Below are 19175 nucleotides of genomic sequence, written 5' to 3'. Positions count from 1 at the left end.
TTTGGACAAAGATGTTCTGCATAGTATTTCCAATCTAAGTCTCAGGTTTATCAATTGTTGAATTTTTGACAATCAAATGAATAGTTTGCGTTTCCCATACGCTTTCCTATACAACATTTCAAATTCTCACACAAATCCAGATATTAACCATATTTGTTGGACCTCAATACACGGGCCTTATTGGGCAAGTCAAAACGAAGCATTTTTTTTTTGTATGAACGCTTGCATGAAAAAGTTTGTCGTTTCGACTTTCGAAATGCTGCCCCATATCGAAAGAGCAGTGTTGACCAGGGGATTGTAAAGTTTAGTCATTCTAATGGTCAATATCGTTACCATTACTTGATTTTGCCACCATGAGGACTCAAATTTTGCTTGGCAAAAAATCGCCTTTCTTTGGGTACTTTCACTTTCCGAATGGTAAAAACAGTTGGACCTAATATTTAGAACTGGTTCCTTGCGATATGACTATGTCAACTGTATAAAAACCTTATACTTCACAATGTCTCAATAATGATAGAGTAATACCACATGCATCAAACTACCACAATAGATCAAACCAATGGTCGCAGTGGATTTATATATCGAACAAAGCACTAAAAAACCAAGGCAAAAACACTTAAACTTGTTAATATTTGAATACAATCAGATCGATCAATTCAGTCTAGCTTCAAATTAAATTGTTTGCTAAATTCAATACACTCAATTAAAAATTCTAATAATTAAAAAAAAAATATTCACTCTAGCTATGGAAACACACAGCGAGCGCCATAGTGTATTTTTTTTAAATAAATCCAGCACCACTTTCAACCCCATCGATGAATATTTTAATTTGCACCTCATCTCATTATCACGCATATTTTATGCAAACGACATGATGTCATATTAATCATTGATCGAACATGAAAACTAAATTTGAATCTCCAAGTGCCGATGGTTCTGATTTTGACACGCCTTATAACAATAACAAATTCGAAATTTTTGCATAAACGGACAAACAGTGTATGAGAATAAACTTTTTGGGCAACAAATCCTAAGCAGAATTCCTTGCCCAATGAGTGAGTTATAATTTTCGCTGGCCAAGCGTCCACTAGCCACATTTAAATTAGCTCTGGTCGGCTGACCAAAAGATGTCGAACAAATATTGATCGCACATTTATCACCTCACGGTAATGGCTCATTTAGTCTGCTACAATATACCTAGTTACATATTGCCAGTTCACGCATTCCAACGGCGACAGCAATAACAAACATGTGTACGGTGCCGTGTCATCGTCGGCGTTCGGAGGGTGTGATTTGCATGAAACAGCTCCCTAGCGGTTGGTGTTGCTCTGCTTATGAGTCGCGTAGATCTTTACAAGGAACCATCCATAAATGACGTAGCATATGTTTGACTAATTTTGGAATCACCAACTCCCCCGCCCGTCCATCGTAGCGTATATTGCTATACCAGACACCTGACAGGTCGCAACTTCTGAAACCCCCCTACGTCATTTATGCATGCTCCCCACGAATGTGATGGATGGCACCGATGGTTGAGTCGTACTGACTGTTTCTTACCCCGGTGGGCCTGGGTTTATTGGGTTTCAAGTTTCATAATGTATTTGAAGTCCTGAGTTGGTTTTATCGATCATACTTCTAATGGGGTGCGACTCGTGCCATGTCAGTCAAACTTTCTCTTTTGGAGAGTTTTCTTAGACCGAGATCATAGTTATTTTGAAAGCTTGGAATCTTAGCAACTGTTCAAAGATTAAGAATTTTAAATGCTGTCTACCAAATCCTGTATCTTGAATTTCTTTGTCCCAAATTATCAATGTTTGAATTACCAATGAGATTATTTCTAGATTTCTACAAGATTACTTCTCATAGAATATAGATGGAATTTTCTCAAGAAATGTCTCCAAAGTTGCTTTCAGGATTTCCCTGAATAACTCTTATAATTCACACTACAATTATCTAAGTATTCTAAATATTCGCGAAAACTCCTTTAAATAAATCTCCATAATACTTTTTACTCCCGGACTAAAGCTGTCTACAAATACCATGAATGCGACATTGTAGAGAGAGTTCTACAGGCACGTAGCCATGGAGGGGCTATGGGGCTGAAGCCCCCCGCGAAATTATTATCATCATGTGAAAAAAATCTGACCCAAGATAATGGATATCTGTTACCTGTACTGTACTGCGTAAGGTTTATTTTTTTTTTTCACATTATATTAATATAATTTATGGACGAGGCTTCAGCTGGCTATGAGACCTGGACTGTACCTACATTTTGGCATGAACAATTTATGTTTGCAGCAATTCTGTTGGGAATCATGGGACCATCGAGTTTTTATGAAAGATCAGCCTCGTTTCACTTCAGGCAATTCAGTATTTAAAACAGGTTTTCTAAACCTGCATGTCAGTATAACAATTGACATCAAAACTAGAACTATATCTTATCTGAGAATAAAGGGAATTAATCGTTGCAATGGAATATTGCAACTATTTTTCACTGAAATTATTAATTAATTTGTTGGACATTTTGTTCTAAAGTCTCAATATTCAAAATTCTATGTACTTCGGTAGTACTATGGCACATCATCTTCAGAACTTTGTTCTTAATCCTTTGAAGTGCTTTTTTCTTGGTAGTGCAAGATCTAGACCATATTGACACAGCATAAAGCAGGGCCGGTCTAAAAATTTACTTCAGACAAAGATTGGATTTTCTGTTTATAAGACGATGCAAACATTTTACATATTTGTTACATTTGGCATGAAAGCCCTCAATGTGATCTTTAAACACTACCACTTTCAATAGGATTACAATCTAAATATGTGGACCTCATATCGGCTCTTAATCATACGAGCAGTATAGTACAGGTTTTTCAAGGAGAGACGAGCTAACGCTGAAGCAAAATTTGCTGAATTTTTCAATGCAGCCTCAAATCTGCATATGTCTGTTTGCGATAGCGCAATTACGACTCCTCGTGTATCCAAGCTATAAATACGCGCAAATCAACCAGCAGAAACACCAGAGAAATACTATCGAATAGCAGTTTTCATTCCATGTCTTGATGGATTGATCCAAAAAATGATGGAACGTTTGACACAAAATGGTGACATCCTTCCGGTGTTCCAATTATTGTTGCCTGGTTTTACATATATTGGAGAGTCATCCCAAGTTGACAAACTTAACTGTTATTTTGGTGATTTCATCAGCGTGGTTGCAGTAAAGGGGTAATACGAGCTCTGGTGCCGGACATCCATAAATATTAACAAGAATTTTGAGGCATTCGGGGAGCTTGATAAATGTGACTCGACGTATTTTTAAACAATCTTTTGTTAACGATTTTGGTGACATTCTTGGTTACTACAGTCAGTGTGGAGAGATCTTTCTCCACCCAGAGATGCCAGATTTACAGACATGTCTGTGAATTTACAGACTTTAATTTTTTTCACAGACATTTCGTTACAAACATTTACAGACTTTTAAATTTTTTCAAAGATAGTTACAGACTTTTGCAATCAAGGGAAAATTTTAACATTTATTTGGTTACACTGTTTTACATATTTGATCAAATTACACGTGCGATGCATTTTGCAACGCGCATAAGAAATTCGCGCCTTTTTAAATCCATCACACGAACGAGCTGTCACTGTTATAGACGATCATAGTTATAGACCTGTCAATGTGCTGCCATGTTGTATCCAAAACGAACATTTTCCATACGATTTATTTGGATACGTCAACTCACCACGTTGGCCGGTCTATGACTTGACTGTCTATAGTCACTGTCAATGAAAAAGTGAACGAAACGGACAGTGTGTTTACATCCTATTCCATCTTTTTATTCGAGAACACCCACCCCCGGATGCAGTATAAGTGCTGAACGAAGTGGCCATTTTCGCCGTTTTGTACCTGAATAGAAGTCGTAAAAATGTGGAAAAGTCGAGAAAAATTAAAGGGAACCAGAGAGGAAACCCTATAACGAACTTTTTCAAAGCATCAGCTAAGCTATAAGTTAAGGAAAATCATGTGTGAGTTCCATGTGATTTGAGGTATCGCACGATGCATTTCGGCGCATGTCTGAATTTATCCCCTTCCCGGGGGTACCCGGTACATCTGAAAGAGGCCATTGTGATCACTGGGACTTAATATGTCCACCATTGATCTTAAAGTAAAATTCTAATGTGATTTGAGGTGTCGCATGATGAGTTTTTGATATATCAATCTTTTGCGAATTCCTCAGGTGAATCTGGAATTCAAATTTTTGTTCATATCTTCGGAAACGTAATTCCGATCGAAAAAAAATCAATACTATCTATGTGGATCTGAAACACATCTTCTGGAACTTGTTCCACTCAAATTGGTCCAGCCATCTCTGCGAAAGTTGAGTGAATTACACTCATACGAACTTACATACATACACACTTAGAAATGATTACCGACTTCGATAAATTTTTCCTAAGTTTCAACAGCTGAACTGTTCAGTAAAAATCATGCATTTTAATTCATTACTTTTAAAGCTTCAAAACAAGGAAAACTTACGGTGAGGCAAGACTTCTGAAATGAAGATCGAAGTTTTGCTTCAGCTGTTGAAAGTTCGCTAAAAAATTATCGGTAGACTCTGTATGTTTATGTTATATAAATGTTTAATGTTAGAAGCAGTCTTTATGAATTGTATTATTTTTTTAGTTTACCCTTGAAAAAGGCCACAATAAATGGCCGAAACTTTGGGAAATGCAAATCTAACTGTTTGGATTACCCTAGACTGAGAAAGCCATATAAAAGAAGTAAATAGTAATTTCTAAGTGTGTACAAGTCAATAATAATTTCTATGTGTGTATATACATACATATATACACACATAGAAATATTTTCCGCTCCAGTTGACATGAGTCTATTCGTATATGCCAGTCGTCTCTCCGGGTCTTGGAACGAAATTGTGTGTTTCAAGTGATATCATAGCCTTTCGGTATACCTTGGTGTACGAGAAAGGCAAAAGGTTGGTCTCAGCTTATTGTGTTACATCTGGTCAAGTTTTTCTCCCCGATGTTTGTAATTATTTTGCAAAATGTAATTAATATGTTGCTTGATATATCTTATTTAAAACTGTATTTGTAAAATCGTTACAATTAATAATGTATAACCCAAATGATAATTTGGCTCTGTAAAGTTTATTCAATTGAGCCTGTACAATTTACAAATTTACAAAAAAAAAGAACATAAATGCTAGTGTTTAGAGCCAATTCATCGTACTTAGCTTCGTTGTACAGTACTCTCCATTTCTCGATGATCATTATTTCGTTATTCCTTCCTATATGAATCATTTCAGCAACCCTCATCCTGATTCATCAACACTTTTTGAGCACGAAGTGTATAGAATCGTATTAATAAGTTTATAAATTGCTCTTTTGATGGTCGATTTCTCCATATTTAGGTGGTGGAAAGTTAAATTTCTCGCTAATATGTGCTCGTTCCCCCGCTGCTGGCGTGCAAAATAGAACTTCCATTTCCCGGTGGTTTCCACCATCCCGGGATTCGGGAAATATTTATTTGACATCCCGGGAAATCCCGGGATCCGGGAAGTGAACAAAGATAGTAAATTGTTTTAATATTCGTACGTTTCATCTCCATTTTGAAGACATCTCATGATTTGTGAAGTTGTTTCAAAACATGCGGAAGCTGGAGCAGGCTTCCTATGGATTTTTTTTTTTTTAGTTTTAAGCTGGCATATTGAGATTTTTGTTAAATAAATGAAGTTTTTGACTTCACATTTTAAGCTTCTTCCTGAATATGTTGAATATGAATAATGTAACCAAAATCGAATATTTCAGAATAAAACATGATCCAATTGAATATTCACTTCACTGAAATATTCGATTATCTGGAGATCTTTTGAATACTTCCAGATCAACATAAAGTTTTGGGAGAATATCTTCACAATAATACTTGATCAACCTGAAGCCTTGTAAAATATCCAGAGGACTTTATTGTGATCTAAGATCAGCTGGAGATCTTTAAGTACTTTCAAACCGATATGCTATCTTGAGAAAGCTAATTGAATGTTTGACTAGTTTAAGATTTTCAGATTTCCTGATCAACCTGAATTCACTAATATCTGACCAACCAGCAATCTTGAGAGACTTTCTAGAGACGTTATTTGAATTTTATGAACAGTTGAATATCTTAAGAATAATAATTAATCAACCTGAAGTCTTGAAAAATATCCAGAGGTCTTTAAATCTCGGACCAACTGCATATCCCTTAAATACTCTCTAATCAAACTTCGATCTTGCAAGGATGTCTAAAAATTGTCGTTTGAATTTTTGAACAGTTGCAGATCTTCAGAACATTACTTGATTAAGTTGTAAAGTCTTGAATAGTATCGAGAGATATCATCGCAAATCGGTGAATATCAGTTATACGAAGATTCCTGTACTTTCAAGAAGTTTCTTGAACTTAAACTCAGTTCCATGAACTCAAAGCCTATATAAAGTTCTCTGAATATGTAGAATATTCGACGAATTCCTGGGATATTCCGTCAACTTCTTTGAAGTTCCCAGTACTTCAAAGATTTTTCCATAGCTTACATCTTTCATTTTTTTGATAGGTATAACTTAATTTCTGCTTAGCTTGCAGAACTTTCAAATAATTCATGCGATGTTCCGTAATCATACTCCACGAAGTTGTTTAACATTCTACGAAGTATCCTGAAGATCTATGATGGTCCCTGAAGTTCCACGAACTTCTATGAAGTTCTCTGAAATCAAATGAATGTCTCTTGACATCTACGAAGTTCCCTAATGTGACATGATGTTTTGTTTATCAGCCAAATTTCACAATAGTGCGTACAGATCATGAGGAGTATGGTGCTTTAGGATTACACAGATTACATACTTACGGGTGAAGGTAATGCATACCTTTCTGCGTAACAAATGACATCGATAGCCAGGATAGAAAACGGTAACCTATAGAAGTTCCTCCAGAAGGAGTAAGCATTTTACAAGATTCAGCTCGCTAATCTGAGGAAGGACTCTAAAATCTGCAAATACTAAGTTTTTCAGCAGTTGAGACTAGTACTACGTACTTCCAACCATATTAACAATGCATTTCAATGGTTTTTCGATAAACTATGAATGATTGACATCTCTCAACGCTCAACCTAATTTTCGTCTATGTACCATATATATACACGATTATAAAATTTAATAAAAATGTTCACGGTTTGCTTCACTGCTAGAACGTATTTTTCACGAGTGCTTCTTGTACAACGATCATATACAAAAAGTGATGTCTGTGTGCCATACTTTCGATAAATCAGAATGAATGACATAAGAAGGGAAGAGATACATTTCATAAGATGTGAAAGTTCTGGATTCTGCTACAGATATTCCAAGATAGATTTTATGGGGTAAAAGAGTGATAAAAAAAAATCCCGGGATTAACGCAATCCCGGGATTTATAAATTTATTTCCCGGGATTCGGTAATCCCGGAAAATGTCACAATCCCGGGATTTTCATCCCGGGACATCCCGGGATGGAACCTTTAGTGCAAAAGGACCAGTTCTAAGGTTCTGAACCATTTGGCAGATTATTTTTACTTTTGGTTTAAATTTTACAGATGGAAAGTTATCGCTTAACCCTGCTATCCGAGCATGCTTATTTCAGACGGACAAGAAGTTAGATTTTGGCAACCGTGGCTGAGTTTTACTCGAAAATCGGTCGATCGATAACACATGTATTTTCGAACAAAGAAAATAACTTTCGAAATGTCACTTTTAACCACGAGTTAAATTTAACTCGGCAATTGTTTCACAGCCGAAGTAATTAACGGATTTCAACACTACATGGCATATAAGATCGACTCAAATTTCAATTTACATTACTCAAACTCTAGAAACGTAGTTTACTTTCCGAGTTTCATAAATCTTTTCGAATATGATGTACATCAATATGTTGGTTATATTAGAAAACAAATTCCTGTAAAATTTCGGAAAGTTTGACTCAGTCTACGAGTTAACTTCGTTTTCAAGAATATGAGTGAATTAATCTCAACTTTGAGTCGACCTCATTTGTCGTGTAATCGTAACTTATCTTTTTATTAATTGCAAGTCTGTTTTGCTCGAACAGGATTTTTACTGACATTTCAAATTTCGCATCTATTTCATGACATATATATTTTCTTAAAATTCATACATTTGTATAACTTTTCTCATAAATGCTTATTAAAGGGTTCGAAAAATTATTATTTTACATTCTGATAGTTCATTGAAAATGCCGATCAAAGATTAAAATGAATTAACAAAAAAAAACTAGAAGATACATGATTTTGAACGATTTTGGTGAAGGTAAAAAAAACAATAAATTAACATATTTATCGTGACTCTGTATCATTCGATGTTCCGTTATGTACACATTTTATAAAGAATTGGAGTTTTATGTCATAAAATTACCTCCCCGAAACCAAATTCTGGCTACGGGCCCAGTTCTTACATAATAACACTGCTGACCAGTAACGGTTAGAGGAAATACACACACACACACACATTGCATTTGGAGAAACAAACTTTGTTCGAATATTCAGCTAATGTGCACATGAAACTTTACATATTTGTATTTTATGGGCAATCATTCCCAATTTTGCAAAAATTCTGCCATTTTTTTTTCAAAATGTTGTCTTTGAAATGTTTTAATAAGTTGTATCACAAAATCGTCACTTCTTATCGAAATGACGTCTGAGTCAAAGTTGTCTAGGAAAGTAAAGTCGTTTTGGTAGATTAAACACGGTAATTTTTTTTTTTTTTGTAATTTTGAATTATTTTTTATTGAATTCTTTTTTTGTTTTTATTAGATAGATGTTTAGCCGTTGGCTAGTTCAACTCAGTTCATCTTAAAAGTGTTTAAAACTTAAATATCGTAAAATTTTATCTTCATTATTTACATTTTTAAATAAAGCTCATGAAAAATTCAAACGTTTGGAGTATTTAAAACCATGGGCATTTGAAAATTTACAAAAATCATTGAACATCGACTTTTGATCGTATTTTTAAACTTCTTATTAGCAAGCAAGTTTTATGTAATTTTAAAAAGTTTCAAATCTTGTTTCATTGTAAGAAGTTACACAAAAAAACGTTCTAGCAAAAATTTCAAAAATTTTACCAAGAGTTCTTGTGCTACGATTTTATAAAAGTGTTACTGTATTTGTTCCAAATAAAATAATCAAATGGCTAGGATTTCGTTTTCTAGTTTGGGAGAAAATTGATTATTCCCATTGGCTCCAGATTTAACAAAACTTGTTCTCCGAACATTATTACAAAACAATAGCTCCTGTTAGAGCTAAACTTTGAATGATTAACTCATCTTCTATCTTCAGCTCGAACACAATCCTTGCTACGCCAATGTCTATTAATACTCTATCACTACAAAAACTGCTGACCTCACAGAAATCGTGTGAATGCAAATTTTCATTTATGGTGCCAAGTCTTCTTCCAAGCAGCAAGAACCTCACATCCTCACATCCTTATATTTTCCATCCGGAACAAGCTACAGTTGCTCCAAACGGGTTTCGATTATCTAGGAATTAAATTAAACTCTGATGATTCCCGTGCCAGAACTCCACCACTTACATTTTCCACCTGCTATGGTGGTACAGTTGAAAATTCGCTGTCGTTGCAGCTTGGAAATATGCATTAAAATGAGTTTGTTCAAGAGGCTACTGCATGCTCATGGTTATATATAACTACTTTACTTTAAAAAATAAACTTGGTAGACTGATTTCCAAATTAATGTTGCAATTTTGGATGATACCGTTTCAACAGAAGATAATATGAATCACTATTTATTTACAATTTTAATGATTCCGAGAATTATTTTCCAGTTCACTTCCTCGAAACACTGTTTCAGGAAAATTATACCGCACATTTCTGGATCAAATTACATCGGATTTCATGAAGCGTATCATGTCAATTATTGCCGACGAGCGACGAATGATGTGGTTTGCTTTCTTGTTTAATGGTTTGTTGTCATTAAAACCTTTTACGCTCGATGGATAAAAGGCTCTGTAAATTAATGAACAGGATGCTCAAAAACACACGCTTATCGTAGCCACGCCAAAATTAAACAACAAAAGGCAAACTGTGGCTGATACGTCGGCTGTCGGAAACCATAAAAATACGAGTTGCTAAACCTAGCCGATATCTCGAATTACAAGTGAATTTCGCCGTACATTCGAAGGTGGCTGACTCTCTTGCGATGAGTGCTGCCAGAAGTAGTGCAAATCACATACTCGTACGATGATGCTGACTCAAAAGATGAGTTTAATTTTTCAAGCTTTTCCAGGAAATACTTCTCGAATATGAATAAAATCGATGATCATTTTACTCTGTCCAGGAGTGTATTAATAGACTGAGTGAAACCTCTCTCGAACTTCCTCATAAAGGGTGTCCACAGTTAAATTGCATCACTTAGAAGTACTCGCCAAAAATAAGTCTCTCAACCGATTGTCATGACATTTTCAGGGAATGTATACTATATATATAAGCTTGGTTTATGTATCTTTATTCAACTCTATTTCTTCACCGAATCCAAATGCCTGAACTTTCTTCTTAATTCCACCCATAAGCTCAACTAACATTTTCAGCATTATAAGCCAACCTTTTCAGCGTTGTGCTGTAAAGTAGCTGAAACATAGCTGTAGATACAGCTACAAGCTGAAGCTTGCAAAATAGTTTAGGAGAGCGTTAACTCAACTTTTTCACAACTATTATTCAATTTTTCAGACGCACTGCATAACATCACCCAATAAACGCTAATGTAACTTCTATGCAAATATTAATCAACTTTTAACTTTTAGCTTCAAAACAAAGCTAATAAAGCGAATATATAACTTGGCTTCATAACAACCAACAACTCTTAATGAATAACATAAACATCAAAAGTGCTTTTTCAACAGCTAAACAACCTGTACTCAACTAATTCACTGTGTTAGCGCTACTTTGGAAGCTATTTTACAGTCAACTAGGTTTATTTTTAGACTTGTGCAGTTTTACAGCTTTTACTCTGCTTCTTTACAAAGCTGAATTGACTAGCCGAGAAAAGTGATTCATGTGCACTATTAGCAATCTTGTTGTAGAAAGGCATGTGAATTTGTTTACGTCAGTTCAAGGTGTTGGCGTAGCGAAGTTGGTAGTATCAAGGTTCGCCAATGCGGTCGTCTCGAGTTCGATTCCAGGTTCCAGTACAGTGAACATAATTGGTGGTGGTGGTGTGCTTATAAATAATTTCGATTAATTTAATTCACAGTAAAATAAACATGATAAATTCCTCCAATATTTAACCTGGCGTTAAGAGAAAACTGTGTAGTGATTATTGGATAATCGGATAAAGGTTGAGTAAGCGCCTTTCAAGTTCACACACAACTAAACAGCGTAAATAGATATGCAATAAGAGCTTGTCCCAACCGTCACAACGCCATAAGTAGCTGACTAAGTTCGCCAGATTTGCTTGTAAAGAGGTTGTATAAAATTTGAATACAGCTTGAGGCTGTATAAATGAAATGAGCAAAGCGTTTACATTGCGAAAATTGTTAGTTGGGAGGTTCTGTACAACAGTTAACTCGGCATTTTTTTTCTGCTTTTAACCATAATTGCAACACTTCCTGCTCCGTAGTGACAACTTTAGGATGTTTACGGAGTTCCCCAGTATCTTTTAATCGGCTGCAACTCCAGTGTGTTTGGGGGATTGAAATCCTTCGGGTACGCTCGCACCTTACGCTTAACTCCACTCATTAGGTTCTGTAAAACATCTGGCTGCAGCTTCTTCTTTACGGAAACCCAGTTTTCTTCATGTCTGCCTCAGATTTGACCTCTTTGGGATGCTTCCGTAGTGCCTGCTTCATAATAGCCCAATATTTTCGATGGGTCTTAGTTCCGGTGCGTGGTGAGAGGGGGGGTGGTTCATGTCCTTGGGTACGAAAGTGACCCCGTTGGCTTCGTACCTCTCCATGACAACATTTATAGTTGCATAGTGGCACGAAGCTAGATCCGCCCAGAAGATCGTAGGACCCTCGTGTTGCTTCAACAGAGGAAGCAGACGCTTCTGAAGACACTCCTTGAGGTAGATCTCCCCGTTTTCAGTCCTGGTAGTCACGAACGGCGTACTCCGTTTGCCGCATGAGCAGATTGCTTACCAAATCATGTATTTCTTGGCAAACTTTGAAAGTGTCTGCTTCCTTACTTCCTCCGAAACATCAAACTTGTGCTAGGCGGTGAAGAGCAGTAGCCCCAGAAGTCCGCCTTGACGTAAGTCTCATCATCCATGATGAGACAATGAGGCTTCGTCAGCATCTGGGTGTACAGTTTCCGCGGCCGTGACTTTCCCACCGTATTTTGCCGTTCTTCACGATTTGGAGCCTTCTGCACTTTGTACGTATGCAGTCCCTCCCGCTCCTTGGCTCTCTAAGCGAAAGACTTGGACAGATTCAACTTTTTGGCCACATCCCTGACCGAAGCATTGAGATTCCGCTTAGACGCTTTCACGACACGCTTGTGATCCTGATCACTAATAGCACATCCATTCTGACCGCATTTCTTCTTCCGTTCGATGCTCAGAGTTTTGTAGTAACGTTTAATCACACGACTCACCGTTGACTGCACGATTCCGAGTTGTTTTCCGATGTCCCGATGAGAGAGTTGAGGATTTTCTAGGTGCTTGCGTAAAATCAATTCGTGACGTTGCTTTTCGGCTGACGCCATTTTTTCCAACTTTCGAAAAATTGACAGCGATAAAAACAAACAATACACTTTAAAATACTTCTACCAAAATTTTCAAGAGAAAATACCACATGGGTAACTTTCTACAGCGTTTTTTTATTCGTGATATGTGTCTAGATCCAGCCTTAAAAAAATAGGAATGTTGTGTGATTTGAGAAATGAAAGCAGCCGTTTTTCAGGTTGTAGACTTGGTTGTAGTTGTTACGAAAGGCTTGCTCCGTTTTCCACACGAACAAATCCCCTGCCAAATCATGAATTTCTTGGGGAACTTCGACACTTGCTGTTTCCTAGGGAACTCTGAAACATCGAACTTGTTTTTCGCATTTCCGGAATTTATTTGAAGTCCGCTTTTACGTATATGTTTCATCGTCCACGATACAGCAGTGTGCGCACTAAGATTATTTTATCGAAATTTGTGGATTTTTCACAGATTTCCAGTAATTTTTCAACGAACATCTGTGAAAAATCACAGAAAATCTGTGAAAAATCACCGAACTGTTTACCGAACGTTCAGCTGTTGAGATTTCGGTAAAATTTCACAGATTTCGGTAAAATAATCATAGTGTGTAGGTTTGTCAACATGTGTGTACAGCTTACGTGCCCGCGTTCTAGATGTCCTATTATGTCGTTTATTGCGGTTTGGTGCTTTCTGAACTAAGAAAGTTCTGTCGTTTCTTGGCTTTCTGCACGAAACTTTTTGCGACATCCCGAACGGAATAGTTGGGTTTGCCTTTGAAGGTAGCAATCACTAGCTTGTGATCTTCAACGCAGTACGAAACACTTTTCTTGCACTCACTTGCTTTCGATTGACAGTTAAACGTTCTCCGAAACGATTCATGATACGAGAAACAGTAGATTGTTGAATTACCAACATCTTTCCGATGGCTCGGTGCAAAAGATGTGGGTTCCCCATAAAACATTTGACAGCTAGGAAATTTTACGGTAGACCGACGAAATCGGGTGCCGACAAAATCAACCGATTAATATACCGACGAAACCCGACTTTATCGGGAGCAGACGAAAACAGTCAATTAATGTACCAACTAAATCGGGTGCCGTTTGAATCGTACGTTGTCTGATTTAATCGACTGTCATTAGTCGATGATTTCTTCAATGATTTCTGTCGGTACATCAGTCTATCAGCTAAGTCGGTTTTCGTCGGGAGTCGATTATGTCGGATTAAAATTGGTATATTTAATCAGCTCGAACCATTGTGTTGATAATGGAAGTTTACTAGTCGCGGTTAGAGTCGGTGTATAATGAGTCACGCCAAGAGTGAAGCCAAGTCTACGTATTGAATTGTCAAACCGACTACCTATCGTGCAAAGTAAACAAGCATTACGATGCTGTGAAAGGTCCACGAAAGGTATTGCAATTAAATATTAAATATAACCGAAGAAATGATCATATACACGCAGTGAGCATTACATTTGTCATGCGATACGTTTTGTAATGATCAGTAATGACAATTTCTACTATTTTTCCTTAAGATAATTCCACAAAATCACTGATATAATGATATACTACAGTTGTTATTTTTTTCCTTGCTAGAAGTCATTTGAAGTTGATGCAGAAGTCCTCTGTTGCCAAGTTAAAAGAAAGGGAATCTTTCGAAAACCGTGATGCGAGTTCAACTGTTTTTCTCTTGGCGTGACTCATTATACACCGACTCTAGTCACGGTCAGTTTGTTTATTTACAAAGTGTTTAGAGTTTTCTCGCTAAAAGAACGTGTTTTTGTGTTGATTTTTACCGTGAGTAGTGAAACTGTAGTAATTTCACGATGGCTAGTAGATGGAGTATTTGGAGAACAAAGCGGAAAACCGCAAAATATAAGGAATATGATGAAATTTACCGACGACATTTGATGGACAGTGAAGGGGAAAATGCAAATGAAGCTGCTGATCATGCTGCAGACGACGCGGATGATGTCCACCTGGAAAACCATTTCACCTCAGACGAAGAAGGCGAAATAAGGAACCTGAACTTTATTCGGCATATAATCATTAAGTATAAATATCCAAGGTAACGAACATTACACTAAAAATTATATTGTTTTCTAGATAATATCACCCTAACACCTGAGAAAGTTTTCACGGGATTGGTGGCAGCTGCAAAAGGAAGGATTTATGCGAAACAGCGTAGGGACGCTAAGAAGCGACCTCATTCCGAGGGCTCGAAAGAAAACACGAAGCCATCCGACCAGCAGCCGGGATGTCGTCAGACGAAGACTAAGAAGCGATCTCCTCTTTCCGAGGGCTCAGAAGAAAACAAGATGAAGTCATCCCAGCAACCGGGATGCAGCCAGTCACAGGCAAAAAAGCAAGCTTCACACTTCGCGGGTTCGAAGAAGAACTCGGTGATGACATCTGATCAGCCCAATCAACAGCCTGGAGGCAGTCCGAAGAAATCCAAACCGCAAGAAACATCCTTTGAATCCCGTACATCATTGACTCCTGAGAACAGTAGTCGCAGGAGTTCTGATGATTGTTCTCAATCTGATATTGAGTCGCCAGAGTTTTCCCCGATCAGATCTCAGTAGCTATCGACTACCGCAAGGAACAGCAGGAGCATGTTTCGTCCGAGATTTCGTCTTTATTCCGTGTTTACATTATTTTCAAGAATTAAGATTAAGAATTAAGGTATTAATAATATACTGTAAGTATAAACTGCGATTATACTATCTGTAAGGAAAATACAAACAAACCTATTTAATAGCTCTTGATCAACTGATTTCGTTGGATTCCATAGGTATTTTGATTTCTTTCTATACTGATTAATCGATAGATTTAGTGGTTTAAAATCAACCGATTTAGTCGACTTTCATTCGTTGTTCGTTTTTGTATGTCGATTAATAAAGCTATTTAATAGCTCTGCGTCGGACGATTTCTTTGAGATTTACTTATTCTCTGATTCTTTATGTCTACCAATCAGATTATTTAGTAACAACAAATCAGCCGATGTTGTCTGTTTCAGTTTCAGTCGATTTAGTAGTCCTTTATCATCCGATTTGATAGGTTTTTGTCGATTTTTACCATAAATTTTATCCATCGATTATTCACCCTACCAAATCGCTTTCAATCTATCGACTTGGTGAGCCAATTTAGTATACTGTAAAATCAGTCAACCCCTGTGTTAAGCTCCCATAAGCGTCGGTGCAACAATCGACCGATTCGTTGGAAATAAAATCGGTCGATCATGCCGACGAAACCCGACGAAGTTGAGGGAAAAATTGGTGGGATGTTTTATCGGGTTGTTGAGGTGAAATTTTCTCGAGCACGCGCTGTTCCTTACATCGGTCTCTGTTCCGCAATCTACACGCTAAGATGCATATACCTTAAAGTCGGTAAATATTACCTAGATATCGGTAAAAATTACTGATAATCGAAGAAAGTGCACATACCTAAATTATCGGTAATCATGGATTACCAATAATTATCGTTAAAAATTACCTAAATTATAGTAAAAAATAGCCAATTTAAAGTAAAAAGTAACGATTTTTATCGGTAAGACATACTGATAATTTTTTACCGATAATTTTAGGTAATCGTAGCTAAGAGTGTAGTGCCAATCACCGACGGACATCCATTGACGGCAATCGAATGTACCGGAAGGCAGCTTCCACACCTGCACAGCATTTTGCACCCATTCAACACTCATGGGGCGGGACCAACGGTTATACTTCCCTTCCGATAGAAGACGTGACCAGAGATTCCTCAGAAAAATCCCACCTACCTGAACCCAGACCCATTGGGATGAGAAAGCAGTCACGCTTGCCAATACAGCACCGGCGCCGGAAGACTCCATTTTCAAAACTACTGGAAGTTTTACAATGAAATTCACGCAGTGTAAACAATACACACTGAGGCCATCTCACCCAAAATTTCATTAAAATTAACTCAAAGGGCAAAATGTTACAGCTTTTAAAAGTGATGCAATTTAACTGTGGCCACCCTTTATTCGAGAACTTTTTCCTGGAAAATCTCGGAAAATTCAACTCACTTTTGAGCATATACACATTTGGCTACATTTCGTCGAATTCAACTCTCTTCTGAGGCAGGTATGAAGAAGAATACAATCAGAAAGCGCTGAAGTCTAGATGTACCAGTTATGGCTATACGTTCCTATTATGATGTGTTCCAATTATGGCCTATGGGAATTCAATAGGAAATAATTGGAACACATCATATTAGTAACGTATAGCCATAACTGCTACACAAAATCTATATTAATTTCTTCAAAGTTCACAATTCTCCCGGTAATTCGACCAATACACGATTTTCATATGTGTCATGCATTTTAATTTGCGAAATCATTTCCCCACTGACAACTCACGTAGGTTATCCGTGAAGGGAATTCCCAATGAACAACAACAGCATGCAAATGGAAATCTGAATCGAAACTCTCGGTTGTGGCGGATAATTAATTAAAGTTAAATCGAATATTTACCAAACCAGCCGGCCTATGATGTCCACGTACATTGCATTTCATTACTGGTCCAATCGATTCTCGTATTATCTCGCTTGTGTTTTAATCAGTTTCACTGCCCTTGGGCTATCCGAATGGTTACTGTTACATGTGTGTATATAAAGTGACTCGAGAGACTGATCACCTGGGATGTTATTATCTGTTAATGTCACACGATAGGCACATACGTGTTTACGCTGTTGTAAAACGGTTCCAGCATAGTCGTAAAGGAATTAGTGTATGGATAATTGATTTGACGGTCGTGTTTGGGCTTAGCAAATATCATACCATAATTTTTAAATCAATAGAGAACTATTTACTCGTTACATATCTTAATCACCATCAAAATTCTATGTTCAATTCACATAGTGAATTGAAACGCATTTAAAATTGAGTTTAGTCTACATTCTCTATCCAGCCAGCCTTTTCCGTTTACGATGTGACACTCTCCCGCTATAATCACTGCACAAAAAAACGTGACTTCATCAAACCGAAACTATTTCCAGTGACTAAAAAAAAACATATCATCATCATCACCATCCTACACAGAGGAGTTGCGAATACGCTCAACTCACATATCATAATCGGTGCATCCTAGCGAGCTAAATCTGTGACGAGTAAGGAAAGCAACGCAAAACCCAAGCAAAAAGAAAAAGTTGCTCGAAGTTATGTGCTCCGTGTGCTTGGCGAAATTGAATTATAACTTGAAATAGTATTAATTGTGTCAAACAAAGAACCAAGTACAAGCGGAGAACAGAGAAACAAAAAGTGAATCAGTGAACACAAGTGCAAGAGCTTCAAAAGTTGCTGGAGGACAGAAAGAAAAAGCTGCAGTAAGGCGCACCAGGCAAAAGTGGCATAAAGTTCGTGAATATTTCATCGCCCATCCCACGGTCCAACTCCGGCAGTTGCAAAATTCAACACTCACACACATATCTACTCACTTTGCTGGTCCCCCGGAGGAAAAGTGGAAAATTTTAAATGTTTGTTAAAAATTCATTGCTACAGATCATAGCTACACTACTTGTGGTGAGTATACCCATCATCCCTTTTTGCTTTCAATTTCGGACTTTGAACAACCAACCAACGACCGGTAGCCGCAAAGGTATCTACCCCCACCCTGCGCCCTCTGCTGTGTGGTTAAAAAATGTTTCCAGAGCGGTTCCAAAGTTGTTGAAGGAGTAATTTGAATAATATAATTGAGCGATAATGGCTTTATGAATGCTGCTCCATTCCAGACCCTGTCTGGCTCGCTGAATGTTGTGCATAATCAGGATAATAGCGTGATAGCCGTGTGCCTTACGATAAGCTGATTACCAACGACAGGTTAGATGTAAACTTTTACGACAGGGTCAACGATGTCATTATCAAAAGCTTGACATCACTTCTAATAGACAAAGACACTATAATGTCATGCTGCATTACAAAGTGAAGACATTTGTTCAGTATACTATAAGCACCTGTACTGCCGCTCATCGCAAGTCGGTCCCATTTGCGATTTTGTCAAAACTTTTTGTTATTCAATTGAGATGGTAGATATTCGCCTATATTTTCGTAATCGTGGATGAACTCAACACCTTTGTTCTGGAAAACTTTGGAAAAACATAAAACGGGTTGTCCCATTTCATAAGATGCAATGGTGCGAAGCATACTTAAAACTCGTTTTTCTCGGCATGCTCATTTGTGCTATGGGACCTACTTGCCATGAGTGGCAGTGTATACTTTCTATCAAAACCTTTAGCAGCAATTGTCAGGTGCATCGTTCAAGTTAAAGCACCAAGAAAATGCTTCTTACGCTTTGAAAACACTCACTGAGAGACTTATCAGATATTCATTAAAAATAAACAATCTTCAAGGAGGTAACCTCCTTGAAAGTTATTCTAATGGCACCATTCCCCTTCAGGTACAGATTTTACACGGTATAAGTTGGTCGTAAGGAATGAAGTCTAACAAA

At 37.3% G+C, this 19175-nt stretch overlaps 1 protein-coding gene across 4 annotated transcripts in view; it reads left to right on the top strand.

Moving 5' to 3' along the window:
• loh (lonely heart) overlaps positions 1 to 19175 on the top strand; it is a 190959-nt gene that overhangs the window by 123131 nt on the left and 48653 nt on the right. For 2 of the 4 annotated variants that reach the window (XM_065235145.1, XM_065235148.1), the window contains exon 2: positions 17728 to 18250. In XM_065235145.1, the coding sequence (XP_065091217.1) occupies positions 18203 to 18250 (48 nt within the window). In that variant the 5' untranslated portion in view covers positions 17728 to 18202. The remainder of the gene's footprint in view (positions 1 to 17727; positions 18251 to 19175) is intronic. The other 2 variants (XM_065235147.1, XM_065235146.1) reach the window with 2 other exon arrangements.

The sequence above is a fragment of the Ochlerotatus camptorhynchus genome, unplaced genomic scaffold (genome assembly GCF_037179485.1).
Source record: "Ochlerotatus camptorhynchus isolate MF236.1 unplaced genomic scaffold, CSIRO-AGI_Acam_v1.1 ptg000462l, whole genome shotgun sequence".
NCBI classification, from domain to species: domain Eukaryota; kingdom Metazoa; phylum Arthropoda; class Insecta; order Diptera; family Culicidae; genus Ochlerotatus; species Ochlerotatus camptorhynchus.
The sequence above is the reverse complement of the archived record's forward strand: the minus strand, read 5'-3'. Positions and strand labels throughout refer to the sequence as shown.